Below are 18,477 nucleotides of genomic sequence, written 5' to 3' on the forward strand. Positions count from 1 at the left end.
CATGGAAATAAATTTCTGTACAAAGTAAACTGTGCTGCACATGCAACAGGAGGTAAACATTCATATGGTGTAACTGCCTATTGGAGATTTGTTACATTCCATATCCATGAGAAATAGCTCCTAAAAATTATCATTTGCTTTTTCCTTAATTATCTTCATTCATCATTAAATAAGTCAATTTATACTTTAATGGCTAATCCTTAATTAAATATTTCTAAGATATTACTCTTCAAGCACTATTTATGGGTGAATTTATTTTATATCTTAAAAGTGACTCATTTAGAGGACTATGACTAGGACACGGGACACCATTTTATCAGCCATGTATTGTCTCATTTAAATATTACAAAGTACATTTTGCCTTTTAAAAATTTATCTATATAGTCTTAGTTTTCCCCAGTTAATCATGATTTTACAGATAGATAAATTTCCAGGGTATGAAATGATTCATCTCTTTCATAATTAATATGCCCAAATTAAATATTCTAAATTGAGAAACTCTTTTCAAAACGGCAAGTTAATGTGTAAAATGATGTGTGAGAGCTGTTTGATCATTCTAGCATGAAAGATGATACCACTCAATCTGTCACATCACAAATGTCCTGTACTTACAAAAACAAAATGAAAGGAAGATCCCTTCACCTCACTCTTAATCACTGATAACAGAAAAAAAAAACATATGCCATAAGATAAAGTAGTATGGATTTTCTCCAAAATAAGGCCATATTCCAGATTCTATTTTAATTGTAAATTATAGTTAATTATAAACATCCACAAATGAAAATGTTGCTTCACCAAAATGAAAGAAACAGGTTCTTGGAACCTCACTGAAAACTGTCTGCACCTTCTTAAACTAACTGCATGCAGTGGCATCCTGCTCACCACGTTTCCTTGAGTTTATAGGTAGCCCATCCTAGAAATCAATGTCCTTGCCTAAAAACACTTAATAAACGTTCACTACCAGAGCCAAAGGGAAGGGAGAGTCAAAGACTACAACAATGGAAACGCTATTTACTTTTTGGTGGGAGCAAGTAACAAACCAGGCAAAAATCCAAAATAAAACACTCTTCCTGGATTTTAGGTAATCAACACTTTCGTTAAATCCATCCGTCAGACTGGACTTGGCCAGAAGACTAGCTTCACCTTAAGGCTGCGTAGCTGACGGCTGACACACTTTTGAACCATTCTGCACCTGTGCTCCTGAAACTCAGGCCACCTTCTGTAAACTCCTCACTTCCAACATCTAAGAACACTCAACAATGGGGTCCTTTTGGAGCCCAGTTATCTCCTGACTCATGCGGTCTGTGAAAAAAAAGGAAGCAGAGCAAAAGATAGGTGTACAGGAAATAATTAACAGATACCGTGCTGAAGGATACCATTTCACAGCGACGACAAACTTCCAGCCCGATCCACCAAAAGATACATCTGCCTCTCTGGCCTTAGAAACCTGGGCCAGCAGAATGATGCCAGACTTCACAAAGAGCCGAGGTTACAGAAAAGAAAAAAATATGCTTTTAAAAAAATACTTGAGCCAGTGGAGCTGACTTAAAATTAGAATAATAGAAAATCCCATTGGTCAAACCAATAAAACCAAACATACATGTATCAAACAGGTTTTAGTTGTGGTCTACTGTAAAATACAGTATACTAATATAAAAGATGAATGATCCATAAAGAAAAATAAAGCCATCTAGACTTCACTTAGTGAAAGCAATTAGAATGGTCATGTTCACTATTACATATAACTAAGTTGAATGGATAGTATTTAAAAAATAAATCTGTATTTGAATTTAAATCATACCCTTGTTTAATAGACAACAGAAATGCATCTATATAGGGCAGAAGTACAGAGATATACACAGACCATTAATCTCTGGATATGTTAAATGGTTTTTAATATTTTATTCTTAGGCAAAACAAATACCAATGGCTACTTAAAGAGAAACTTCACAACATGTCCTAAAAACTACTGTTTCGTAGCCAATGATTTTTCGTAGCCATTTTTTCCTGGTATAGACCGTTCTCTTTGGTATTTGATGATGAAAATGTAAAAAATTCAAATGGAGTTAGGAAAATGGTTATGTACATAAACACTATGTGAAGTCAACAGTACTTATGTGATAATTGCTTTTATTTTCATTAGACATGGAGCAAAACAATAAATATCAGACTTTTCACTTGAGATCATCTTTAGTTCAAAAAAGTTCCTGCGATCTTCTGTCAGTGGTTGTACAGGCATTCAACACTGTCGCTTGTTTAAACGTCTGTTTGGCTGCCAATGGACTGTCCCCAAAAGAACATTTTTGCATCTCAATAGCTTGTCCGGTATCAACGATCTTTAAACTATAAATTTAACGCCGCCAAAGAAAGGGGGAAATAACATCTGCTTTGTGCTGCCTTGGTATCACATTTACAAAATGAACAAAAAATCATACTACTTTGCACTTATCTAGAACCCTGCATCGGACAATCTCAAATGGCCTGACGAACGTTAATTAACTCAGCTGTGCAGCACTCCTGGGAGGACGGAGGGCATCACCACCCATCAGCTTGGATCTCAGCTCCCAGAACTTGAAACTCAACTCTACAACCCACAGCCAAACATCTCTGCCAAAGCCAAGCCATGCAAAATGTGCATGTTAAAACAGACAAACTTCCCTACATAAATTTAAACTGGAAACTAAAATCAATCGCAAAGAGATTTGTTTTTCCCCTAGGAGCACGAAGGGAGTGGGCTGATAACTAGGGTGCTGGAACTTAAGGAAGAATTAGGGCCTGTGACATCTGTTCAGACATGACATGGAGAAGTTTACATGAGTGCTGGTCTGCAATACACTACCTGAACTACAGATTTGCCAACAAGACAATCACACTTCTGTGTTTCATTAAAAACCGAAATATGTACTTGATATTGGCAAAATCTTTATGAAATTTAATGATAGGGGTTTTGCTCCTTTTAACATGGTTATCAGTTAAAAGACAAACCTTTCTGTGTCATAAAATCCAATGTAAAAAGGCAATTACAAGAATGAAATCTAGAATTTCTCATCCAGGAAATAATAAAACTAATACAGGCACATCTGCATAAGAATCTACCAAATAAATACACACATACATACGTACATACCTTGGGATAAACAGACATTATTGAAGATGCTGGTCAGAAAAGAGCATCTGACTATATGGAGTTCTGACTATACGACACTGTTTAGTTTAAAATGAGAAGGGAGTACCTATTTGAATATACGAAGCCAATTAGCTTTTGGTTTTAGCAAGGCAACATTAAATACATTAACCTCTTCACAGAGCCAAATTTAAACACTGCATTTTCAAAACATTTTCCAGAGCTTATTCAAGTTCTAGAAGATCTATACTAGACGTTTTAAAAGAGTAACAATTAAAGTTTACATACACACTTGGACTGTTTCTAGCAAAGAGTCTAAAAGGTTTAATGTATCTTCCTACTCACGAAAGAAAAGCAATGATTTTATAGAAATACTGCTGATACACAATGAAAACCCTAATATTCATACAGCAATTTACGAGATGAAACTTATGTTAATGTGCCCCTTGCTATGCTCAAAGCACAAGGGTCAACACAGGTCATATACACAATTTAGATTTTGTTATAACAAGATCAGTTTCCATACTAGTAACAAGGGAAATTAAAGACATTCACGAAAAGAAAATATACATAAGTGATCTCTGCCACTTGACACAAAACTAAAGAGCCAAACACTGACCTATACAAGAAAAAAAAAGAAAAGAAAAAAGAAGTGATGAAAACTAACGAATATTTTGAAACTTAAGCTCTTGTCTGTGATTCTTATATTTCCTTCCTCACTTTGAGTAAACCAAAATTTCAAAACTAAAACCAGTTAAAAATAGGTATCAGAAAGACCAATATTCTGAAAGCAGCATTATAATTATATGCACTGCGACATGACCCTAACTACATTCAGCATACTCTTTAAAAATGTTTCCATTATTTACCAGCATAGAGTTCAGCTACTTGAAATTAACATTTTCCTGTTGGACAAATTTTCCATACTTAATCGAAATCATTCTGCACAGTAGTTAAAGAGGACAGTCAAGTTTTCACTTTTAGTATTAGAAACTATACATATAAATGAATTTATAAATATATCTGTTCCATGAATGCTACATTGGATGCACCATTTAATTGAAAAAAAATCACTTTTAAAATCTACTTTTCATTTCTTAAATTGCTCACTACTTCTAAACAAACATGCCAAACAATAAGGTGATTTCAAGTTCCATTCTACTATTTAAAGTGAACGTGAATATTACATTCTGTAGATCAATATTTACGTAGACCACTACTTTCATTTAAAACATGTATACTGTATTTGCATATCTCAACTAAATTTTTACAGGATACTTTCGCTACTAACTAGACTTCCAAAATTACAAAATTAAAGTTCTTTGCTTTCACCTTAGTAAACATGATGGTGATATTCTTTCAGGTTTTCCCTGACTGATGGCAGAGAAAAGAACTGAGAAGAGTGTCTGCTATGATAACTCAGCAATACCAATTTCTACCACCAACGTGCATTCGTGTCAAATTCACAATCAAAAGTAGGCTCAGCTTCTTAATTCTCTCAGGTATCTTAAAAAGCTGATCGGCAAGATATGCGCCCATTAAAACTTTTTAATTCAGGTAATATACTAAATACTTCATAATAAATTAAATTAGCTATACCTCCTATTCCAAATGTCCAATAAAACGGCGATTTATTATGGTGGGTGATTTCCAAGAGTACTATTCAAATACAATGAAATGCAAATTTTAAAGATTCAAATTTAACTAAAATCACAGAAGAACAATCCAAGACTTAAAATATATCATATATATAAATATATTTTTGTCAGCTCTCAAAACTTAGTAAATGATGGCCTTTAAGTATCACAAATCCTACAGTAGGGAATTTGGTATTCATTGTAGAATATAGTTAAGTTGCCTCTCTCGCTGAAGATTTACTACTTCAGCAGCTGATGGGGAGGAACTGAAAAGACAGTTGAAATGATGCAACAGAAAGTCGAAGTCAGGGAATTAAGGAAGTGGAGGAATTGAGAAAAACAACTTTTTTAGAAAAGTATGATCGTCCTCAGCCTGCTTAAAGAATAGAACTATAATTCTCAGGTTTTACACTGCACTGCTGAATAAATGATTGCTCATTCCAAATTCTTAGTGTATACAAATGGTGGCAGAAAAGGTAATATTCCAGGAACAGTCTAAAAGAGTCACACAATTTGGTATCAAATAAAGATGCTATGGCTGAACACAATTTTAAGTGAGAAAAAAAAAAAAGAGTGGGGAGCTCTAGTGATTCAGATCTAAGGCAATCAGCTCCACCAAGCTCTCCAGATGCAACGTGAAATTTAAAAACCCTAGGACATGTCATTCCTGCCTTATCACCAGAAACCAAAAAAGCCACTTCAGACCAGGAAGCAAATGATGAGCATTTACAATTAAAAAAGGCATAATATATCAAAGAAGCTCTCCCTAAATTGAATACCGCTTAAAAAGCATAGGAACAATTTTTCTTCTTTCTAAAGTTACTTAAGTTAAACTTGCTCCTTCCGGGCAGGAAGGATTCTCTGTTTCTCAGTGTAGAGGAGGCATCTCCTCTTCTGCATTCAAGCCGTTCTCTTCGCTCCAGGGCATGGCTGAAGACAGGAAAGGTAACAGCTTTTAGAATTAACTGTGCTCCTCTAAAGGGTGTTTCTAAACTCCACTAGAGAAAACCAGAGGAGCTGACAGGCTGAAGAGAATCTGCAGGAAATGAGAGCAGAGCAGCCAAGCAGACACTGGGAAGAGCAGTTTCTCTCCCCAGAATACATCCAGAGAGAACTCAGGGGTCTCTCACCTCCAGGTCAGAGCATGGGGCTGCCTGAACTGTATCTCCCAACCAGCTCTTTTGTAAAGGTCAGCTGGTTTCTGATCCTACCTTCCTTGCAGGAACAAAGCCTTGAAATCATCCGGAAAGCTCAAAACTTTCTCAGAGTCAAGGGGAAATGTCGAAGCGGTGGCGCCTTAGGCACCACCACTGGGAGCTCGTGAATCTTCAAAATCTAAAATATTTCTTGACAATGTTCAGTCTACACAGCATGAAGACAGCCAGCATGGGTCTTATCTTACAGAGCTTTTGCTTTGTTTTTCCCACACGAGACTGTGTCTTTCTCCCTACAAAAGCCCGATAATATAAAATGCACGGTTCTCCTCTTTGGATGTTCTTCACACCATTCACACTAAAGTCTATCTCATTTTTTCCCCTCCTCTTGGCAAGTAAACAATAAACACTGTCATTCATTCGTACATAATTACACTGTAGGTTTGCAAAATACACGACTTTTCTTTATTAACAGCTCACCGAGGGCTTTGCAGTCTTAGCGATTTACATCTCTGCTAATTTCCCTATTAACCATATACTCTGCCACACCACCTTAAAATTTAAGTCACTTAGTTACTTTAATGTAACAGATGTGCATCCTTCTGGGATTCTGAACCTCCCTTCTCCAAAAGCGGCCTCGTTGTTTTGCATAGCCACCAGGGATGATGAACAAACATTCAGTCGGAGCAAAGAGCAGTGACAAACAAGTGACTTCTACCCACTCGATCACGTATGTGTCGCGTGTATGCACACAAACGCACACAAGCTGCTCTCCACCATTTCGGCCTTATTACTTATAAATCCCGGATCGACACAGATCACTGAGTTGCACTTGGTAAGACATGATCCTAACCCGAGAGAATGTGTGTTCCCCCGTTTCCCCTTCAAGATATATGAATCATTTAAAAATTAAACCTTCCTACCCGTAACAGAGACTGGGATTCATCCTTGGACTTGTTTTCTCCGGATGCAGGATACGGCTGGGCGTGGGCGCCGGCCTTCTCTCCGCTCGCTGGCACCCCCTGCAGGAATCCCTTGGTCTCCACAGCCAAGCCGTAAATCGGGCGGGCCAGATGGGCGGCTTCCACGTTGGGGCTATCCCTTAGAGTCTTTGTCTGCTCTTGGGCGCCGGACACGGGGGTCAGAAGCCCCAGGCTTGCTTGAGTATAGGACGGACTGCCCCGGAGGATGTCTGCCCCTCTCCAAGTCACGCTGCGAAGGTCATCGCTTGAACTCTCAGCCCAAGCTTTTTCTTTCAGCCCGTCCTTCTCTTCCAGCTTCTCCCTCTTCACCACGCTCTCAGACACTGGCTCTCCCATTTTAGAGTCTGGACTGAGCAGACTGTAGACCTTGAGGTCAATTTTGGGCTCCTCCTTGATGGTGGACACGGCGTGGCCGTCCTCCTCGCCGTTGGCTGTAGTGCTGTCCTGCTCCTGGCAGTGAACGGTGTTGAAGTGCTCCAGTAGTGACTGAGTCTCGGCAGATGTAAAACTGCACTGACGGCATTTGTAGCAGCTGTGTGCTCTCCTGCAGAAGAAGAAACCCGTCACTAGAAATCTTGCATTCGGAAGGGCTTAAAAAAAAATAAAGCCTTTAAGCACCTGAATTTTATCTCATGTAATGTAATCGGTAGAACGAAACACAATATTCTCAACACCCAGAAATTGGCATGTAATTAACCGGCATCTTGAGTTCTCTGTAAGGAATGCAATATTCCCGTAATAGCAACAACCAGGGTATGCCACACACATACACACTTACACGTGCACACACTCCAGCCGATTCACATTTAAAACTGGTTGGTTTGCTTTATTATTGAAGGACCTGCTCTGTTCACTTTACCGTGACTGGCTAATCATCAATTCTATATCCCTTAATAGATATTCATATGTTTTTACACCTGATTTGATCAATGGACTTTTTCTGTTTATTTAAACTAAACTGAGATTTTTATCACTATAAATATACATACATATCTACTGCTGAAGTGCTTTGTACGGCTTTTACATATATTAAAATAAATTCTACCTAACTAATTGCAATGTTCTTTTCTATCATAAAATTTAAATCCATTTAATCAATAAACTATGGTTGACTGATCTACATAATCTAGAGAAGACTACATAACAGAAGTTTAAGACTTTTTAAACAAAATTTTTCTATCTGTAAGGACTTACGCACTTTCACCAAATTAAGTGTACGTTGGCTGCCAAGCAGCATGGTAGGTGCTGCACAGATAGATTCATTCAGAGAGTGTGTGTGAATGTGTGTTTATGTGTGTCTTCTTTTTATAAGGCATTAAAAAAAAGGAGACCTTTTTGTTGGATTTCATAGTGTCTCCTGCTGTTAAAGACGGAACAGTTAACTGTTAAATTAAGACAAATGTTTGATTAACAAAGAACAGAGGCACTGTATCCTAAAAGGCATACCGGAAAGATACACAGATAACTCGGAATAAGGCATACTTTCTTTAACTGTAAAAAAACCCTGCTTGGCTGCCTAATTAAATAACCACGTGAAACACCTGCTACGCCACTGGTATCATGTGTTAGGAGTTACCAACTCAAACTAGCAAAAGAAGTTTTGAGAGCTATTACTTAAAGCTTCTGCAAAATAGGCACTCCTATAAGTAATTTGTAAATAATCATCGCAATATTACTTTGCCAGGCACTGGGTACACATTGGTGAATACAAGGCACCTAGTCCTTGTCCACCTGGTGTTTACAGTCTAGTCAGGAACAACCAGCTTCACATTAGACTATAAATAAATATGCAAGGACAAAGAGTGATATGTGCTAAGAATGAAATGGATGGGCTGGTAATGGGGAGGAAGGGCTGCTTAAGGTCGTCAGGAAGACCTTTCTGAGGGAGACAGATCAAAGCAAAGGATGAAAAGGAGCCATCCTTGTTGGAGGAGGAGGAAGGGGAAAGGGCAACACATTCTAGTGATTCTGAGATACTGAAAGAAGCCATTGATGCCTGAGAGGGATAAACAAGAGGAAGCATAACAATCAACAAGCTGGAGGGTCATCTAGAGCTTTGCAGACCATGGTAAGGAGGCAGATATCTTCAAAGGAAAAGGGAAGGAACTGCACGGTCATAAGCAGAGCAGTAGCATAGTTAAATGTGTGCATTAATCACTTTGGGGCTGTAACAGTTTCTGTATTGGATGATGTCATTCCCTTATGAGACCCGTCAGATGGCTGAAAATCCAAAAGACTGTTCCTATTTCATCGAAGCCAAATTCGAAGGTATTAAGACACGTAACAAAATCTCAGCCAATATTTGTTGAGCGTACTTAATTCAGTAGATGATTATCTTCTTATCATTAAGGGCTTACATTTGGTTGAATAAACAGGATATTTAACTTTAACTTTTTACAGGAGATTGTTTTCAATCCTTTCTCCTATTTTTCTTTAGTAGTAAAGATAAAACAAAAGGAAGTGCAATAAATTATAAATAATTTGATGATGAATGGACCATAAGAACACAATATTAAAAAGAATTGTTCTCACGTGAAAGAAGCCTAACTCTTAAGGAGAATATACATAGGATGATGAGTTAAAATCCTGCCACCAAAGTCAAGACCACAAAACCCAAAGCAGAATTAAGATCACAGGGGACGATAGGCAAGACTCAAAATCTAGGATTTAGAAACTCTGGAAACCTCATTCAGAGAACCTTCCAACCATAACCATATTTGAGTATAATCCAATGGGAGATAAACTCTGAAACTCAAAATTGTATCCCCAAATCGTTAGCTTTATGGAGCTCGATCAGATAAAAATGGATTTATCAAAATGGTTAAAGCTCAAAACATACCCAGGAAATACCCGAATGAAGATACACCACATAATCTACTCAATCATGAAAATTAAGCATAAACAAACAACCTTCAGGAAGCACATTCAGAAGCTCTGGTCGACCTTCACCCCAAGACAGTTCTAATGAGCTCACTGCCACCGTGGCAGTGGCTTTATGGTTTCCCTGACATGGTGGGGTCTCTGCCTGAAGTCTGTGATGCGATCCTGCCTGGAAATTAAGACGATAAAATCGCCACTGCTACTTCTACCCACGCACAAAAAAAAAATCCCGAATGACAGTGATGTCATTTTGAGAAATAAAGACAATTAATTCTAGAGCAACAAGAAGGAGAAAGTACCAACATGCAAAAAACAAACAAACAAACAAAAGAATCTATACAGCGCCACACAGCAAAATTCCAAAGAATTATAGTGGTGTCATTTCAAGAAATAAAGACAATATAGGGCAACAAGGAGAAACTGTCAATATACAAGAGAAGAAATAAAAAATTCTTGAGTACCACATGACAAAATTATTTTAAAACAGCAGACTCAACAGTTCTCATTGGAGGAGCAATTTAGTCCACCTACGAGTTAAGACTCTAGAACCAGAATGCCTATATTTTTATCTTGGCTCTGCATTTTACTGTGTGTGTGTCTCTGGATCATTTACTGAACCTGCCTCGATTTCCTAACCTGCAGAATGAAAATAATAGTGCCTCTAGTATGGGTTAACTGATATAAATCCTAAAATTAAATAAATCTCCCCCTCTTCTGTGTGGACCTGCGTTCTGTATTTGTTCAAGGGAGCTGAACCTTACAAACTGGCATTTTGGCATCGTTCCTTTCCAGTCCTCCACGTACCTTAACCATGACAGACATCATTCTTAAAACCAAGTTTATCTCCTAGAAGATCCTTTGTTTTAAGACAGGACCAAGTAAAGTATATTCTATGCCTTTTCTGCGTCACCTCGTAGCATTCAATTGTCTGAAACGGGGAGCAGTTTCGCAGTTTATTGTCAAGCCTTCCTCTCTGCTCATTAATAGGAGTCAGATCTAGAATCTAAAAATCCTAAATAACAAAAATAGAAAGGGCACTCTCTGTGTTTCATCCTTCGGAGGTGTTCAGTCAGGCGGTTTAGAATCATAATATACCCAGTAATACATCTCAGCAATTAAGATGATGTGCCTTCAGTGTCTGCTTACTCTGTAATACAGAAATGTCCCTGAGCCAGCCTATCCCTTCACCAAATAAAGACAAACACACCCAGCCTTTACCCATTACTTGGCTGGCGTGTCCTCCTAAGGATGCAAGGAGTCCTGGGCGTGTCCCACCCAGGCAGTGAATTCATCACAGCGTATACTCGGAAACAAGGTGTCCAGGGCTCCCAAGTTCGTCCTGTTCTGAGCTCCTGTCCCACTGGGCAACTCTGATTCCTTACAGGTCTCGGCAAGAGCTGTTCTGACCTGCCCCGCAGAGGAACTCTTACCCTGACTGACCTAGGCAAAGCCTTCCACGGTAACAGATGCTGGAGGACCGTCCGAAAGCAGAGGACGGTGAGGATGGATGTAAAGCAAAAAGCAGACAGAAACTGCAGAGCTAAGTTTTCAGTGAGAACCAGGTTTTACGCTGAAACGAAAAACACGTTTAACAGGAAGGATATTGAAACAAGGCGGCAATAACCAGCTCAACTCACACACCTTTTCTTTTGAAGACTTCAAAGCTCTCACACATCTATTATCTCACAGTCCACGGAGGTGGAACGCCCATTTCACAGATTAGTAAAGTGAAAACACAATGTCTTGTCCCTTTAGTCTACAACAAGTCAAGAATACAGGGCTTCTACCTTCTAGGCTGATATTCTACTTTTCTATCCTCAACTACCTAAATTTTCAGCTTTATGCAAAAATAAGTGAAATGACTGATGATATCAAAAATGAAAACAAGGGGGGATAAAAAATGAAAACATGAGGGGAAAGGAAAGGTCTTCTAACTGACAGAAATGAAACTGACTAATGCTGTGGTTTGCAAAACTGGCTGCGTGCAGTCCCAGGACAGAAGGTGTTTCTTAGCAATGCAGATTCCAAGGCCTCTGGGCTGCCCTACTGAAGATCAGAATCTTCTGGGCATAACCGGAGAATCTGACTTTTTAGCAAGCCCTTCAGGGGACGCCCATGCAGAGACCAGTTACAAACTACATTAGTAGATATACCATGGTTCAAAACAACTTACTGAACACACTCAAACATCCTCTCCTACCTGTGACTCTAATCAAACACAGGTAATGCCCTGACCATCTTTGTTATTCAGACTCGTAAGATTCCAAGTGTGACTACTATTAATGAAAAGAGAGTAAAGCTTGACAATTAAGCAGTAAACTGCTAAATTGCTCCATCTTCCAGGCCATTGAAAATCACTAGGTGATGCAGAAAAGGCAATCTGCTGCATAATACTCTGGAGACCTGAAGGACTTCTTTCTCCCTACAATGTCAGCCAAATAAATGATAGGAAATACACTGAAAAGACAGTATGACTCTACTTCCAAAAGCTGGGAGCAATATACTTTTCAGTCACCTATACTAACATCTAGAGCCATGCTTCTTCCCACACCCTAACATGCAGAAGCATCAGCTGGGGACCCTGTTAAAATTCAGATTCAGATTCTGGCAGTTTGGGGTGGTACCTGATATTCTCTGTTTTTTACAAATTCCCAGACGATGCTGATGGTGTCGGTCCCCAGGCCACACCTGACGTAGCAAGAGCCAAGAAGCCCTGGTCAGAAATAACTTCGAGATGAGTATTAGTTAGATAGGAATGAACTCTCAGGATATGTGCTCAGTACGTGATAGAAGATTCCCAAATGAATTCTTCATGTTGAGCAACATTGTTTTCCCTCTTAAAGCACACACTCCCACTTCTGAGAGTCAACTCTAACGGCTTTATGGCGAAAACTATAAACATGACATTGTTAAGCACAATCCCAAAACAGTAATTCATCTTTTTTTATTTCATTGTTTGGGAATCATCTTCCAGGATTCTTTAGTGCTAGGCCATTTATATATATATATTACCCTACAACAATCACATAAGGTACCTATTTCCATCCTACTTCATAAAATAAAAACGTGAAGCACAGACAAGTCAATCCATAAAACAGTATGGAGGCATGATGTAGTATTTTAGCTCTTGTTCATACTTCCTCTTGCACGTATGCTGTTTGGTTGTTGATGTGATGTTACTAGCTGGTTCAGGAATCAGTTCTCAAATGATTTGGACATATTCTCTGACTTGTGTCACCAACAGTAACTGAGAAGACCAACGTAAATGCCATGTCCTCCCCCCCAAAATTAAAACATTATTTTAATCTCTGGTATAAGAAGCATTACTGAAGAATAAAGTTTAGTCATTGACAAACCACATTAGTTTGGACTCCGCTCTAACCTACTAAATGCATTTCATTATATCAGCATTAACATGAAAATCTCAAAGAAGTTCAGGGAATTGTCCCTCCATTTCTCAAGACCCACCTTAACTAAAAACCTCATCCATAAAGACTTCCCAAATGACTCAACCCAGGAGTAAACCTAACATCCTCTGAGCTGCTCTGAAACTCTGGCGTCCTCTGAGGATTTGTTTCACATTGCCTTTTATTAAAATGGCCTTTGATTTAAGTGATGGCATAAAAAGATTTATTTCATCACTTAAAAAGCTCTCATGGTAAATAACCACGCATGTCTTACTTTACAGTTATATTGTAATTGCCTTAAAATCAAGATCAAAGCTCACACATCTCCGTATCCCTTCCACTGCCATCCAGAACATTCAGACAGTAAATATCTGCTAAATAACTAAAGGAATGAACCACCCCAGCTCTGGGGATGCTAGACTTAATATGCAGAGTCATAAAGCAGCAGAGAAATATTAAGAAGCACATAGATCTTTTGCAGATGGTATATTTTGAGTGGTCCTCTGAATAAACTCTTCATTATTTAAAAAATCCTAGAACTTCTAGCTACATTAAGCCAAAGCAATTTGAAAGACACTGCAAATATATTTGCATTAACTTAAATTCTATACTCTGCTGCCAACTTCGAGCAAACATTTTCCTCATGCTACCTGAGGAAAAAAAGATGTCATTTTGTAGATCTCCCTAGCATAGTTGTCAAATAAAACACAGGACGTCCAGTTCAATCTGTCTTTCAGAAATAATGAACAAATAATATTTTAGTGTAAGTATGTCCCATGCAATGTTTGGGATATACTTATATAAAATTTCAGTTTGTCCCATGCAATACTTCAGACAATGAACAAAATCAATTTTGATAAAAGAGAGAATCATTTTTTGCTTCCAGAGGAAGCTAAATCAAGCTGCCTAAAAAAAAAAATCAAATTATACTTAATTCAAGTGACTTAAAATTCCTCTGAGAAAAGACATTTTATATCTTATCTTACTCAACAGAATTTTCATGTGCTATAAAAATGCATTTATTTCAAATCCATCCATATTTCAATGCCCAGGGGTCTTTTACCCTAGCAGTCGCATTTCATTTATTAGCAGAGATTAAAAACTATTTTCCTAATTCAGAAAGAACTGAATTTTTCTAAATTCTAGAAAAAAATCAGCTAAAAGATGCTACTCTTTTGTTCTACTCTGATAATATTTCTATATTTTTATTTTCATAACAGCTCAGTGGAGTCAGCTGTAAGCAATGCTTTGTTTTTCTCCTTCTGTGCACCAGAAATTGACACATTGTAACCAACTATATTTCAATTTAAAAAACATATTAATAAAAGTAAATGAATAAATCATAAATCCTAGTCAATTAAGACCTGAAAGGTATTTTTTTGGTAATTATGGAATCAAACACCTACAGATGAACTGTCACAGAAGAGAAGCAAATGAAATGATTTAATTTACATTCGGTCCGCAGATGTGACAAGTAATAAAGTCAGTCATTTTTGTAATATATATTTTGTTATCATAAAGGTCGACATGTTCAGCACCTGAGATTGGTGACACTGTCGAGTGTTGGAATGAAAAGCAGGTGAGGAGAATATTTGAGAGACAAAGACAAAAAAGGAATTATAGATGTATAAATGGATAACCAGATCAATCACCTTTTAAAAGTTGAAAATTAAATTTTCAGCCTTAGTCAAGTGCACAGGAACAGCCTACAAAATACAATCTAAGGAAAATTGGAATTCTGAATAAGATTACATTCAATCCACTGGTCCTGTATTTTCAAATTGAAATAATCTGATTAGCATTTACACATTTGGCGTTACTGGGTATTTTTTAGAAGGGTGTGGGATGATTTCACCTTCAAGTGTCAGGATAAAACAAAACTAATGTCTGAAAAAATCTTGACTTCGGATTCACTTTCAAAAGAAAGATATCCCTACCAAATGTTCAAAACAGAAAGAAACGTTTTTCCATGAAATACAACAAATGGGAAACTACTTATATAAACAAATATGAAATGGAAATCATGGCTAAGATTTATTTTATTCCACGACTTGATAACTGTTCTTGTATAAAGTCTGTAGGACTATTAAATCTGAAATTTTCTAAAGGTAGTACAATTGTGGGTTATTTTCTTGGTGGACTGTTAACGCCAGGGTAACTTTTTGTCTCACAATAGGAATTTTCAACCTGAACTATGATGTCCATTTCACGGTTTCACAGGAAACTGATGTATTAGGTATTGTTTAAAAGAACTTGACACATAAAATATACAAATCTAGATGTAACCATCACAGTACTCACCCTTTTAGAAACTCTGTACTAACGCAGTGTGTACTAACGCAGTGTGTAATTAGCTTTTTCAGATGTGTTGATAACTAAGTGCTTATTATTAAATCTGTTCTTCAGAATTATAGAGCACACAGTTCATGCTCCTTTACTGAGCTCTTTCAAGATAGAAATTGAACAGCAGCTACATTAATTTGATTAACTACTGCATCTGATGTTATTTCCTTCAGCCTGAGTTACACAGTTTTTGTCTAAAATATTCAAACAATGTTTAAGAAAATTTAATGCATTCATAAATCTCTGAACAGATTCTTATCATCACATATTACCAAAAAATACATACATTTTTCCACTTTCTGGACAAGTGGATGATTATATTATTGATTTCAAGTAGTTCTTTAATTATAAGGAAGATTGAGCATTTATTCAAATATTTATCAGTTATGTGTATTATACACATTTTTACAAACTCATGTCTAAGTTTATCAAAAAATAAAAACTGGAGCATGATCATGGAATCATAAAATATGGCTAATTCATTGTTGCTGATAAAAAGATCTGTTGTTAACCCAATTTGTCTTTTCTGAGTAGTTGTGCTGTTTCTCTCCAGCTGCTCTAAGGAACCTCTCTGCCTTGGCATTTTAATCTTCACTGCAAGGTGTCTATGACTGAATTTATTTGTATCAAGATGGTCCTCAACTTACCATTGTTCAGCTTACAATTTTTCAACTTCAGGATGATGCAAAAGCCATATGCATTTAGCAGAAACTGTACTTTGAAGTTGGAATTTGGATCTCTGCCTGGGCCAATAATATGCAGGATATAGAGTATGACACTCTCTCATGATGCTGGGCTGAAGCACATAGCTCCAGCTCCTGGTCAGTGGAAATAACCAACACATTTCCAACCAGTCTGTACCCAGGCAACCATCCTATTTTTCACTTCAGTACAGTATTCAACAGATTACATCTTATATTTGATACTTTATTATAAAACAGACTTTGTGTTAGATGATTTTGTCCAACTGTAGGCTATGTGTTCTGAGCGCATTTAAGTTAGGCTATGGCAGCTATACTGTTCAGTAGGTTAGATCTTTTAAGTGCATTTTTTAAATTTAGGTTGCTTTCAATTTGCAATGGGTTTATCAGGACATAAACCCATCATAAGTGAGGAAGATCTACATACCCTACTTAGTATAAACTGTCCCTTTTTGTATCTGTGCATTTATGTCTTTCATCAGCTCTAAAAACTCTTCTGCCACTACCTCGTCAAATACTGATTGCCTGTTTTCCAGTCAACATTATTTTCTTCTGGGACTCTGATTAGATGCATTTCAGAACAGCTTACTGTATTTTCATACCTTAATATCCACTTTTGGTATTTTCTATCCCCTTCCCCTCTCTTAGGTATTCTGGCTAATATCTTCAGATTTAACTTCTGACTAGCTCATTTGCTCTCAATCATCTGCTAATCTGTAATTTAACCTACCCATATGTTTTAAATTTCAATAATTATATTGTCCATTCAGAAAATGCTATTTGTTTCTTTTTTGAATTATTTCTAGTCATTCAGTCTCATGTAGCTTGATCAATTTGTAAGTCTAATTTTCTTCTCTTTAAATATTTATTATTATTTTGTAAATGAAAAATACTGCATCTGATGTTCAAAAGCTATTATTTACATTTTTTACAGATTTCACCTACAGCAATTTCTATCCCTGCCCATATGGTGACTTGTTGTAAGATGAGCTCATAGAGTAACATGTGGGTGAAAACTGAAGTAACGTCCTAGAGATAAATTTGTGTGTGGTGTGTGTGTATGTGTGTGTGTGTATTAGTGAAGTATAGTCAGTTTATAATGTTGTGTCAATTTCTGGTGTACAGCACAATGTTTCGGTCATAAATGAATATACATATATTTGTTTTCATGTGTGTTTACTTTTGACAGGAGCCAGAGGAAAGCAGTGATGGAGAATCACGTTAGCGACCTTCAAGGTGTCAGCTGAGAGTGAAAACCACAGACTCAATACTCTGTCTCTGCCAGTGACTCCAGTCTTAGTCTTAGTCTCCTGATCAACGGCCGCATCAATGTTAGCATTTGTCCTCAACACAGCCTCACATTGCATGCTTGCTCTTCATGTCTCCCAGTTTCGGTTTAGCACACTTTTGGTGAAGGAGGTGAAGAGAAAGCTTCAGAAGGATTCATGGAAGTCTAACAAAGCATTAAGAAGTGTGTATCCTTTATCAAGGATAGTTGTTTTTAAGGGGACAGTCCTACTGCATACTCCAGAAACATTAAGTTATAAGACTGAAAATGTTGACAAGGAGAATGGTAGTCAATTAGAGAATGGGTACAGTGTTCAGTTAAATCGTGTATGATAAAAGAAATGGAGTGTGATAAACAGATTCATGAGTGGAATATAACATTTCTGTCATGATGCGAACTATGGGGCATCATAAGTAAATACGAGACATAAAGAAAGGAGAACTGGTCAAGTTTCACTTGCTAACTGGATAATGTTGGTAGTTTAACTCAGGTTAAATCTGGGTCTCTGGGAAAATGTCCATGGAATGAAATCCACACTGAGGTTTCTCTCTGATAGGTTTAAATCGACTCTCCTGCTTCTCAGCTGTAGTTATGTTATAGCTACACGATTTCACACATTGTACAGCTCTTCCTTTATGCTATCTTTTTACTACACTATAAGTCTTGTATACAAAGCACTCAAAAGTTAGAATATTCCACAGTGATAATAGGATTATGGTAAAAGTTTCCCAACATGAATAATATAAAAAAACATAAATTTAACTAGGAAGATGGTATTGTGATGTGGTAAATGTGTCCTCTTGTGCTCTTCAAAATGTGGCACTGTGGGGAAAGGTTCTGATGGCAGGTCAAGTTATCAACATCCAGGTGACTATTTCCTTTCCCATCCCTGGATCCTCCACTGTTCAACTTTTGACAGTTTCTTCATACTTCCCACCAAGCTGTGACTCCTGAAACTGT

General features: G+C 37.4%; 1 protein-coding gene across 7 annotated transcripts in view; it reads right to left on the reverse strand.

Annotated features, from left to right (window-relative positions):
- The window catches only part of TRPS1 (transcriptional repressor GATA binding 1), a 236,814-nt gene that overhangs the window by 157,306 nt on the left and 61,031 nt on the right, over window positions 1–18,477 (reverse strand). For all 7 annotated transcript variants that reach the window (XM_072949630.1, XM_072949628.1, XM_072949627.1 and 4 more), the window contains one exon: window positions 6,839–7,442. In XM_072949630.1, the coding sequence (XP_072805731.1) occupies window positions 6,839–7,442 (604 nt within the window). The remainder of the gene's footprint in view (window positions 1–6,838; window positions 7,443–18,477) is intronic.

The sequence above is a fragment of the Vicugna pacos genome, chromosome 25 (genome assembly GCF_048564905.1).
Source record: "Vicugna pacos chromosome 25, VicPac4, whole genome shotgun sequence".
NCBI lineage: Eukaryota > Metazoa > Chordata > Mammalia > Artiodactyla > Camelidae > Vicugna > Vicugna pacos.